General features: G+C 35.7%; 1 protein-coding gene across 3 annotated transcripts in view; it reads right to left on the bottom strand.

Annotated features, from left to right (window-relative positions):
* Nucleotides 1-1,887: 1,887 nt before the first annotated feature.
* PJA2 (praja ring finger ubiquitin ligase 2) overlaps nucleotides 1,888-12,782 on the bottom strand; it is a 267,185-nt gene continuing 256,290 nt past the window's right edge. For all 3 annotated transcript variants that reach the window (XM_072958296.1, XM_072958298.1, XM_006203977.4), the window contains 3 exons: nucleotides 7,837-7,951; nucleotides 7,334-7,455; nucleotides 1,888-5,057 (listed from right to left, as the gene is read on the bottom strand). In XM_072958296.1, coding sequence (XP_072814397.1) covers nucleotides 4,932-5,057; nucleotides 7,334-7,455; nucleotides 7,837-7,951 — 363 coding nt within the window. In that variant the 3' untranslated portion in view covers nucleotides 1,888-4,931. The remainder of the gene's footprint in view (nucleotides 5,058-7,333; nucleotides 7,456-7,836; nucleotides 7,952-12,782) is intronic.

Genomic DNA, 12,782 nt, shown 5'->3' with positions numbered 1-12,782 from the left:
CTCAATTTTTCCTTTTGTACGGTTGGGAAAAGATAAGCGATCCTGCAGATTCATTATGAAGATTAGCTAAAACAGAAAGCCTGACACTACATTTGGCACTTCATAAATGGGAACCAGCCTTATAATGTAAAAACGTATTTTTATCAATGAATCTTATTAAGAATTGCTGTTTTATAACCAAAGGAAAAGAAATCATGGTGGCTTACAAAATTTCTCTTTCTGACAGTGAATGGCTAAGAGGTAGTATCTTTCTAAAAAAATAAGATAAAGACCTCTCTCCTTTAATGCTCACTAAAAATCTGCATACTGATTATAAACTAAGAATACAAAATGGAATAAATTGCCATATCCAGGCATGTAGCCTTTTAGTAAAACTGGTATTAATTAAATTTTATTTATTTTGATTTAATGAAGTTCCCATGTCAAATTACTTCAACTCCTGAGAGGTGATTAATATGCTTTTAAGATTTTCATCTGAAATATTCATCAATTCCAAAAGGTAGTGCTGACATCAAATAATGATAGAAAACCTTCTTTCCCCACAACTTTGCACATCAACAAAGAACGCGTTTTTTTTTTTTTAAACCTGTACAAATAGTAGTACTGAACTTTTAGAGTCCTTACTTTATTGAGAAAACAGAAGCAGAGTGATTGACTGGTCAAGGTCATGTCACTTCAAATATCACCATTTTTGAGAGGAAAAAAACTAGATTCCAAAAACGAGCCTGACATTGGTCCCTTATCAAATTCTAGGGAAGATTAACAGATGGCATGTGAGCAGTTAGAAAAGGAGGTGCTATGGTTTCACTAAGAGTGAAGCATTCTAGCTAATTACATTCAACTGCTTGATTTAATTTAAATTAGGCTACTTCCAGAGTACAATCTGCTCGTTGGCCAAACATGACAGAATTTCTGACAGTGTCCTTTTAGGGAACATGGAAAAACATAAGCACTGAAGTGACTGGTAGGTGCTTTGACAACTGCACCCAAAGGACTGACTGATGGATCAAAGCCACCTGGAGGGCAGTCTAGAGTGGCGTTCTGAAGAGGGTCTGCATTTCACCCTCTTCTACGCAGTACTTACCAGTAACCTGGACAGAGCCACTGAATACCAAAGGCACACTTCATCACAGCTGGAGCTGACACAGGCTGAGAGGAAGAATCAGAGTTCATACGGACCTTTACAAATTAAATTTAATAGGGATGAATGCAGTCCTTCAATTAGGTTAAGAAGAAATTGTGAAGTAATTATTGGTTGTGCACCTGGCTTACCAGCAGTGCTTGAAGTGCAGCAAGAGACAACAATGTGACATGCTTGCCTAATAGTGACAGTGGTGATAATAATATCAACACACACTAGTCATAACAATCATTCGAGAACCATTTTGAAGCTGGCAATAATGTCTCTGGACCCTTGCTCTAGTCAGACCACAGAAAAACTGTGTTTAGTTCTGAGCAACCTACATTTTAAGAAAGGGACTGAAAGAGCCAATACCAGGCTGGTCTGGAATAGATTTCATGCAAGATCTGAGAAAAGTGTGAAGCCCGAGGGAAGATATGAAGAGGTGTCTGCACAGATGAGACAGGGCCTTTCTGTCTAGTTTCACATATGTGTTATTTATAGGACGTTCAGATGGCATACTTCTAACAATTAAATCCAATCCCTGCAGGGGTGCTGAGTGATTCCAACTCTGGAAGTTCATCAATCATTTCTGAATAGCTGGGGTCTCTTAAGAATCTTCCTTCTTAGATCACAGTTAAAGGACTATAAAATCATGTTCTCAGGAATCTATTCCAGACTTCCTTAATAGCTGTGTTTTTTGCTATTAAATATGCTAAATCCTCCAGGGGGTTACATCATAGAAATGATACGACTACACAATTAAATATTAGAAATGACCACTGAGTATATCCTGTTTATTGTTTATGATTCACACGAAAAATGATGGACTGGGGTTGTAGAACAATAAACCCATTACATTTAGACCTGGGCTTTTGAAAGACTTGCATTCCATTTTAACAGTTCACATATATTTAACAGTTTATATATAAATCCAGATCACAAATAATCTTAAAAGTTAGTTAGCTTAGAGAGAAACAATTAAGAAACACAAAAGAAAACCACATAGATCTACCTTTAAATATAAGCATTCATATTACAAGAAGAAAATGTTTATAAAAATAAAATTATTAGATCAAGTCACTTAACATATAATAGAGAAATATGAGAAACAACATTGTAATTAACATTTATACTTCTAATTAACCTCCATGTATTCTTTACTTTTTCAGAAGGACCCACAATATGATCAAACAATATTTTGGTGTCTTAACTTGGCAGCCTTAGCTTTTATCAGCCTGTTACAATGGAAACTCTAAAATCTCAATTTTCTTTTTAAAGAACTTTTAGGCCAATTCTTACTCAACTTTTCTCCTTCATAGCAGCTGTTTATAGAAAGTAGGGAGCCAAGAATGAAAGACAGAAACAGATGGAAAGCAAAAAGTACAACAGCTATCTTAAGTTCAGTTCTCAACACTGCTGGTTGAATTTGGAACCAAAACCTTATAACAACTGGCAGATAACAGCTAAATCTTAACAGGCAAAGAAGAAATATTTTCTCTGGGACAGCTGCTATCTAGAAGAAAAAACCAGGGTCCCTTTCTACTGCCTGCCTAAATATAATGTGTGGCTTATTACAGAGAAATCTGTAGCAATGTCCGTTTAACCAGTAAGTGTCACAACTGATCAGTATTACTTAAAGGAAACAAACAATAACAACAACAACAAAAAACACACTAGCCACAAATTTCCACAATATACACATGAGAATTAATTTTAATCTGATTTGACTCCGTGACACTAACTGAGCATCAATGAAATATGATATGGAAAGATTACAGAGTAGAAAACAAGCAAAGATTAGTTTATACAACAGTGACTATATACATCGGAAGGAAAACATGCTACCTAATGCAACATTAAGGCCTGAATGTAAGCATTTCCAAAGTCACAGAAGCCCCAAAGAACCCCTAAAGTACAGTCACCACATTACATGCATGCAATGTTCAATTTTGTTTTGCCCGTAAAAGGATACACAGTATTTTGCTGTAAATACCAGACACATTTACAATATATGCAAAAATCAGAATGCAAGTGTTATGTTCCTTATATTTAAGCCTCAAATGTGCCAACAGTGAAATTTCATTTATTTTTAAGAGTGGAGAAAAGCGATGGAATACAAATACTCAGAGAAATTACACAAATAAAATGTAATTTTATATTTGGGAAGCCATATAAATATTCCTTGTATGTGTCCAAACTAAACAATCAATGCACTACTTGGATGGATGTACACTCACTATGTGCTTTACTATCTGACTCGCTCAAATGTGGGATTCTAACACCCACCACTCTGCTGCTGATACCGAATCACACCTGAAAGCTGAATATTATGTCCATGTTGATACATACTTACTTGCCTACTAGGTGTGATCACCTAAACAGAAAGCTGTGCAGTCTTAGTTTGGTATTACATGTATAAAGATAACCCTCTGGGTCAAATTTCCCATAAAAAAGAATAAGGGAAGCTAATTTCCTCAGTTTTGCAAAAGCCTGTGAACAGAACTCTTCCAGAGGGTAATCTGAGGTCATCATCATCTTCTCTCTTTCAGAAAAAGGAAAATAACAAAGGAACCGTGTTACATGTTCAGTTCTATTCAGTCTCTAGGAAATCATATAAATCTACTTCTTTTTCATCCATGGCTTAACTTGAAATTACCAACTCCTATTTTATTTCCAGGTGAATAATTTTATTAAAATAAATTAGGGTAAAGAAACAAACGCTGATAATGTAACATGGATAATCCTTGTTCAGCAATATTTTAAAATAATAAATTATAACACAGTAAGGTTTAGACATGTTGTAAAAGGTGTGGCCAAATTTGTCCTACACCCCATCAATTTTATGATATATACCAGTCAGTACAAGTGACCATCTCGTTTTTTAAGGATTCAGATTTTCCTTTGTGATATGACAGAATGAGTGTTTTTAAACACCTTATGCCTGTTTTCAGACTTTCCAAATATTTTGCAGCCAAAATTACCTTTAACTATATCCAAAATCTATTACACAAATGTGCCATGAGTGTTCTGGACCTTCAAGTATAATTTCAACCAAGTAGAAAGGATTTCACAAGGCCATCTAATCCAACTCATTGTACCAAGTGCTGAGCACACTAGACTGTTCATATATTTTACTAACTTTACTTTAAGTACATCCACCATTTAAAATATAAACATTTATTTTACTATCTAACCATTTCAAGGGGATTACATTTAAGATTTAAAAATTTTTGATGCTCTAGCCAGAAGTTTTGTTTGGCATTCTAAGAAGTCCTAATTTTAAACAAAGATGAGAGAGTAGATACCTTCTTATAAAACAACTCAGTATTATGAACCAAGAGGTTTTGATGAGGCAAAAGCAAAGGGACCAATGAAAAAGCATGCTCAGAATTCTTTATTTCCAATGAAACCAAATTTTGCTACTGTTATGATCACAATCTTCACATCTGATGCAAATAGGAGAGCTTAATTATAATCACTTAGTGGCGGTACTTCAGACAAAACCAATAACGTGTGCCACATAGATGATTATTTCTTTTGGAGAGAGTTAATTGATAAGCTGCACTTTACAAATAATAACATATTAAACTAAAGAAAATGGATGCACTGTTTCAACATTCAGCTTGAAAATGCTTAGTACTTTCTGCAAACCTAAATTTAGTTTAGAAAGGTTAATACTCTCTTTCTAAACTATGGCATAGACTATATATAGCATTTTTAATATATTTATATATAATTATTTGCACATCAGACTTAGAAGCAGTCTGTAGGTTTACTTTGATAGACTGATCTCGCTCAGTGCTAGGGTTCAGGGGGCCTCTGCAGCGCTGTCGGCTGCTGGTGGGGCGTCGTGCTCAGGCTCAGAGGAAGCCGCTGCGGACGTTTCCATCACAGCAGGAGGGAAATGACGGCGGCACACGGGGCACGTTCCAGACTGCGGGGAGGAAGCAACATGTTCAGAGCCAATGGGAAGGTTTTAACTACCGCAAAGTCTCTTCATAAAGGAAAAAAAATCACTTTTCTAAAAACAGGTCAACTAACTTAAAAACAGAACAAACGAAACTTCAAAACCACACAATACAGAGAGGTGAAAGTTTGATGCTATTTCCTCTTCATCAGATTTTACTTTTCTTTGAGGGTAAACAGTCTCCTAACCATGTTTGTATCTTTTAGGTCACTCATCTTTCATTTAGTGAGTATTAACTGAGAGTCTATTATACTCTCCACTTGGCACTGGTGCTATGAGAGTGGCAAGGGGTCACAGGGCATGTCCTCACCTGAACTGAATCATTATTATTATTATTATTATTATTATTATTATTATTATTATTATTATTATATCTATGATGTATGTATTAGAGAAACCAGAGAACTAATTAATTCACATATTTATTACATCAAATCATCACCCTAAGATCTTCCTCATATATACTAAAGCCTCACTTTAGTGTAGCACAGATATGTCAAAGCAGATGGACCACAGATCTTCTTCATAAACCACATAATTCCTTTTCAAAAAGATATGGAGTGACGTGCCCTCTAAATGATAAAACAAATCAACGAGGGAAGGTGGGCCGGGGGAAGCAGACTGGGAGCACACTATTTTAGAACCAATGGAAGACTATAGAGATATGTCATCTGGCAATAGATTATCCCCTGACAAATCTGGTCTTTTCCCCAATGAGATCTCCCTGACAGAAAGCAAGTTGAAGAAATCATGCTGTAGAAGGTGACAAAGATTTTTATCTTAGGAACCTTCTCCCCAGGGGAAAGACCTCACATAAATTGTTTCCTGACAGGAGAGAGACCAGAGATTATTACCTTGGGTTAAAACAAAATCAACAACAAATCAAAACTGTACAACACATACAATATTTATGTGAGAATTTAACTCAGTAAACAGCCACTATGCACCTGCCATACAGCAACATTTTAGAGTCACATAAGTAAGTGCAGTCTTGATCAACCACATTAGCTGTGTAACCTTGGATAACCAACAATTGTTGGAAAATGAGAATAAGGATACCAATATATCCCAGAGTTACTGTGAGGGTGAAATGGGAAAATACACATGAATCACCTAGCAGTAATAACACAGAGCAGGTACTCAAAACACTAGATCCTTCTTAAGGCTCTGATATCACCATAGGAGTTTAAAGAAAGTGGGTATTAAGGATAGAAGACATGCAATTTAAGCTGGACCAACCTAGATCATCTACTCTTACAGTAAGGGGGAGACCACACCAAGATAAGCAAATATGAGCAAATGTACAGAGGGATCAATCTGAAGAGACAGACTAGATCACAGAAGGCCCTAAAGCCTAGACAGAAACTTTATATTTCATAAAGGAACAATGGACATTTCTCTATTGGATTCTACAGATATTAACTACAGTTTTGACAAAGACGAAGTAGCAGTAGAAGGGGAGCAACGGCAAAGAAGAAGGAAAGAAAAGAAGGTGGGAAAGAGAGGGGAGGAAAACGGGGAAGCGGAGAAGGGAAGGAGTGGTTATAGAGAAGAAAGGGAGCCACATCACTAAGTAAATACACTGGGAAAGTGATTTGGGAATTTCTGCTGAACTGCATGCAAATATCCTTTATGCAAACACAGTTCAGTGAAAAGATTTAAATAAAATGCTTTCTTTTATTCTTAAGTAATTCAAATATACTTTAAAATTATTGGGTAAACATTCAAAAACAGTACATAAAAGTCTGAATTAGAGGTACTTGGTAGGGTATTAAATTACGTCTCAGACACATTTTTAGAGACACCAATCCATACTAGCAGAACATCCTTATGTTATAGTATTCTGAGTAGTCCCAAAGGCTTCTTTGCTTAAGATATTTTTGAAAATATCAAATTTGAGAGATATCATTACAGATGTGATTAGCTAAAATCATTTGTCTATACTGTTTTTTATACAATGTTAGTTAAGATAAAATAGTTTGATATTATCATTAATCTGCGATCATTGAAAGGTAACCAAATTTTAACACTGAATTAAAAAGTACTACAAGTACATAGCTAAATAAAATAATCTTAAAAGACATTACTATTGCAGGAGAAATCATTAAAATACTAGTTTTTAAAAAGCAAAACTTCCATATTTTAATTCTGTCTCTTTGCGGGAATTATAGGTTGTTTTCAAAAATATTGTTTCAATAAACACCCTTTAACATATTTAAAACAAAAGTAAATCTGAAACTCACCTTTTGTAGCCAAATTGAGACACAAGGTTTGTGAAAGAAATGGTGACAGGGTAACTCTGTTGCTATGTCATCCTTAATATACTCACTGCAACAGATTGGACAGCATTGCTCCTGACCAATAGCTGAAAAGAAATAATTTATCAATCCTGTAAAGTTCAATTTTAGTAAAATTGAAAATCAACATATTAACTCATACATGATACCTATGAAAGACAAAAGAACCGGACTTTGATAAATTAACTGGCAAACGTGTGTCTGCTTAATACACGACAATCTGGAATTTAACAAACATGGCTTCTGTAGAAAAGCTGACTGGAGAACATCTGTTGCAGTCGATCACTTAATAAATTAAAAAATCCGTCTACTAGGTAAGTCTGTTAGAATTAGCTTTCACAGAAAATCTAATGAAAGCTTCTGATAGTATTTTATCTTCTAGGTGCACTGATAATATACTTGCATTGTAGTGTGTCATTCGACATGAGAGACCAACGTCTTGCCCTTACCAGTGTGATCTTCAAGAACAAGGGTCTCTGGAAGACCGTCAATGCTCTCCTTACTGGCTGGTGGATTAGCCACCTCAACATCCACTGCAAGAGACTCCAAATGTGCTAGGGCAGTCTGAAAATGAAGTCACGTTTCTTTGTTAGAAAACACTTTTTAAAACAGCAATGGAAAACTACTTTCAGGGGTATCTTTCAAAATTATACCCACCATTATTCTCTTCCTGTTGGTTTCTTTTGCTTCAGTCCCTGCCCTATTTGCCTCCTACCAAAGGGAATCATCATCACCACCATCAAACCAAGAAATCAAAAAACATACCAAAAGAAAAAGCCCTGTTCCCAAGTATAACAAAAACCTGTCTTGTCTCAATAACCACCTACTTGCCCATCATACTTGTATTTTCATAAGAGTGGTTACTCTTCCAACTTAGGAGTTTCTGTGTGAGATCAATAACGTGAAAGAAAGTTAACACACTGGGCAGGTTCAACTCATGAAAGATAGAATGTGGCCAGTGGTGGTTGCCAGGGACTAGGGGTTGGGGGGAATGGGCAACTACTGGTCAAAGGGCACAAACTTCCAGTTATTAGGTGAACAAGTTCTGGGGATCTAAGTGAGAGCATGGTGATTATAGATAACAATATTGTATTATATATTTGAAAGCTGTAAGAGAGTAAATCTTAAATGTCCTCAACACAAGAAAGAAATGGTAATTATGTGAGGTGATAGAGGTTAACCAACTCTGTGATAATCATTTCACAATATCAAATCAACACTGTACACCTTAAGCTTACACAATGTTATATGTTAATGATATCTCAATAAAGCTGGAAAAAAGTGGATATGCACGCAATGGAGTATTATTCAGCCTTCAAAAGAAGGGAATTCTGAATATGCTACAACATGGACGAACATTAAAGGCATTATGCTAATTGAAATAAGCCAGTCACAGAAGTAGACAGAGTGAGGTGCTTGGATCCAGAAGTATACGCAGTTTCTCCAGCACCTGACAGCTGAGGTATAAGGTGGTCAGCAGCTTCCCCTGGCACCCATCTTGGGTGGTTTTGTAGCAGAGTGCTTCCAGTTAGTCACCTCCCTGTGAACAGTTTCTCCAGCATTCCAGGGGAAGAATTTTGCCAAGATCCAGAGAGCAGATTTCTATCAAGTTCTGCAAGCACAGTAGCACAAACACTTCTCTAAGAGCCATGGTTGTGTCCTCTTCAACACAGTCTGGATCTCTGCCCTGGGGGCGGCGGTAGGGGTGTCAAGTGCTTTATCTCAGCCCCAAAGCATTTCCTTAAATCTGCTATTCCTACATTCTCTAGAGTTCACTTTACTTCCTAGTAGCCTAACTGTAGTTAGCAATTCTTTGTATCAAACTTAGCCTGTTCAAACTATTGTTTTCTCTCTGACTGAGCCCAGATGGATACAGAATTGTTTATCAGGCATGATTCGAGCACCAGACTCCTGCAATGTGCACAGCTTCTCCAGCACCTAGCTCCTGTAATGCACGTGTCCAGGAGCACACTGTGGCCAGTAGCTTCCCTCAGCATCCACCCTGGACAGTTCTTTAGCAGTGTTTCCAGTTAGACACCTCCCTATGAATAGCTTTCCCCAGCACCCTACAGGGCTGATTTCCAGCAACTTCTGCCAGCGCAGTACCATAGTGACTTCTCTGCTATTCAGTGAGGTACAGCTGTGCCAGCTCCATCAAGGCATGGATCCCAGCTCTGAAGCAGAGCGGGGACCCTTCCTTAGGTGATCCTGGGTGATGGCTGTTCCTTATAGTGCCTTTTCTATATTCTTTAGATTGTCATTATTCATTTCTAAACAATTCCCTTTTACTCTAATCCCCTGTGGCAGTTAATAATTCTTTATTTTAAACTTTCCCATCAGGAGATAGGAAATGGAAAGTAAGAGCCTATTATTTGTCCCTTCTGTCTCATGAATAACTATAATCATGAATCTCCTATGTATTTCTTAAGATATACTCAGCAAGAACTCATCTGTGCTATACATAAACAAAAAGAAGGGATACTATTTATAGGAAGTTCCATTTTGGAGGTTGTTCCAGCTAACTATGCTTTAATACATGTTTGTCTCAGTGGGTTCACTATTCCTTTCTGATCATTACCTGCATATCTGCAGTGCTAATAAATACCTGAAATTTCAATATATGTAAAAATAATTTATTGCCTTGGTACTGACATATATTTAAGGTGATCTGGGATCATTTATAAGCAACAAGAGCAAGAGAGACCATTTTAAAGCTACTGCTATGAACATTTATAAAAATTTGTCTGTATCTTAGTACAATATATATTCAAATGTTAGTCCAAGAGTGAGAAAGACAACTAAGTGGCTTAAATAGCCCAACTGGGATATATCTAGGCTTTAAGTAGCATAATCCTTTGTTAGCATAAAATTTAGTTTCTAAAGACTAAAACAGGATTTAGTTTTTAAAGAGTGAAGACTTCTGACAAATGATTTAATACTAATTTTGAATGACCACTGAATCCAGACTTGCTAGATGATTACCACTTGGTTGATTGTTAATTTGAATATATCTTTGAATACAGCCATTTACTGACAGCTTCCCCCAGTACCAGGTATTTTGCCAAGTGCTTTAACACAATCTCACAATAACCCATGAGGTAAATTTTGTTATTCCCATTTTGTGGATGAGGACCTAAAACTTTGGTTAAGTGAACTATCCAAGGTCACATAGCCTAAAAGAACCAATCTAACTCCAAATCCCATGCAAATTGGCTGTACTTCAATTAAACAATTAATTAATTAATTTAAAAAAAAGTCCATATGCTTACTTCATGTACCACCTACCTAAGGCCTACATTCTCGGCATACGAGGTGCTCTGTAAATATGTAAGGACTATGTGAAGGGTCCGTGGGCATGGAGAGTCCCAGGAGACTCAATTTCAATTAATTGTGGTATATTTATACAATGGAATACTACTTAGCCATAAAAACAACAAAATAATGCCATTGTAGCAACATGGGTGGACCCAGAGATTGTCATTCTAAGGGAAGTAAGCCAGAAAGAGAGAGAAAAATACCATATGATATCACTTATATGTGGAATCTAGAAAAAAAAAAAAGAGCTTATTTACAAAACAGAAACAGATTCACAGACGCAAAAAACAAACTTCTGGTTACCAGTGGGGAAGGGAGTGGGAATGGATAAATTGGGAGTTCGAGAGTTGCAGATCCTAACTAATACATACAAAATAGAAAAACAACAAGTTCATACTGTATAGCACAGGGAACTATATATTCAATATATTGTAGTAACTTATGGTGAAAAATATGAAAATGAATATATGTATGTTCATGTATTACTGAAGCATTGTGCTGTACACGAGCAACTGACCCGTTGTAAACTGACTATTCTTCAATAAAAATATATATATACAAAAATTATATATATATACATACAAATTTTTTTTCTTATGTAATCTTTCTCAAATGGATCTGCCCAAGAATGCATCTTCTGTCAAAGTACCATGCTGATTCTTCTGTTCCCACATTCCTTTTTATACTAACTTTTTTTTTACTTTATAAATAAAAGCATACTTTTTACCTGTTTGAAGGGGCAGTCTGAAATGCTGGGGTCACACTGAATGATAATGACTGACAATAAATCTTTGTAGATGGCTTCCAACTCTATTTTCAAACTGAAGGAGGATCTAAACAACTTGTCACATTTTTGTGATTTTTGGCAAGTATCTCAGAAGAATGGAGTTATAATGCTATGATAAACTCCTTTCATCCCTACCAATTTATTTATTTGAATAAAGTTTCTTAAGTTTATACTCATAAAGATGAAAAACAGAAATAAAGTTGATGCCAAACTATGTCTCATTCTAGGAATAAATAACCTTCACTCATAAAATAGGGAGGGAAAAAAAGCCTTTATCTCATTAAGATACACATTTCCATTTAAGTTTTACTTTATGTTTAAGTAATTATTTATCAAAATTTATAAAAGTTAATTTTTATATCAATAGACACTACAATTTTAACTCAATCTACACCAATTTTCTTTTTCACACTTAAATTCCTGAACATACTTTTTATTGCAAAGAGGCATGATAGGGTAAATAATATTACTTAGGGTTTATGCTAAAAATCATAGATGTCAACATAAAGACGTGCAAAGGAATTTTTTTTTTTCAAAATCTCTTTGGGAGTGAGTAAAAAGCTTTGATATCATTGTTTCAGTTAAAGATCCTAAATATTCTGCCCTGTTCTTAAATTTGAGACACAGATACAAGGCAAATGTTTGCTGCTAACACACTCACCAATAGCTACTATGTGCAAAGGAAGATCAGTCTAGTATTGGAAAAATAACGGAAATGAAAACAATTACTGCCAAAGAGACGGGACTGCTTGAGAAAATAACAAATAAAAGCCCCCAGTTTGTCTTATTACTTGTTTTTGCTTCATTTAAAGAGTGTTGGTATTAAGTCTAAGAGGAAAAATCAAAATTATAAATTATTTCAGCTTCTTTTTTCAAAATGATTAAGTCCATGCTAAACCTAGAAAAATAAAGATTTCTAAAGAGTGAAGAATGAACTGCACTGATTCTCTCGGAGTGAAACATGTTCCAATCAAATTCAAATAAAATAAAGCAAAGCACTAATCTGGGGAAGCTGTTATGCTGTGGGGAAGGGAGACATAACACCATTGATCAGAAACAGAAGGATAGATGCATAAGAATAACTGAAAGTGGTTGTTCCGAGAGCAGAAGCCAACAATGTGGGGACTGTATGTTCCCTGGACACACTATGTTCCTTCTTGCCTCCTGTCTTTGTCCACTCTGCTAGTGCCTTCACCTAGCATGACCTCTCATGACCAGTCAAGATGCCAATCAAATGTCACATTTCCCATTAGTAAAAATAATAAAACTTTTATTTTAATTTTTAAAATTTCT

This window comes from Vicugna pacos, chromosome 3, assembly GCF_048564905.1.
Source record: "Vicugna pacos chromosome 3, VicPac4, whole genome shotgun sequence".
Taxonomy (NCBI): Eukaryota; Metazoa; Chordata; class Mammalia; order Artiodactyla; family Camelidae; genus Vicugna; species Vicugna pacos.
This window is presented reverse-complemented; position numbering and strand designations above follow the sequence as displayed.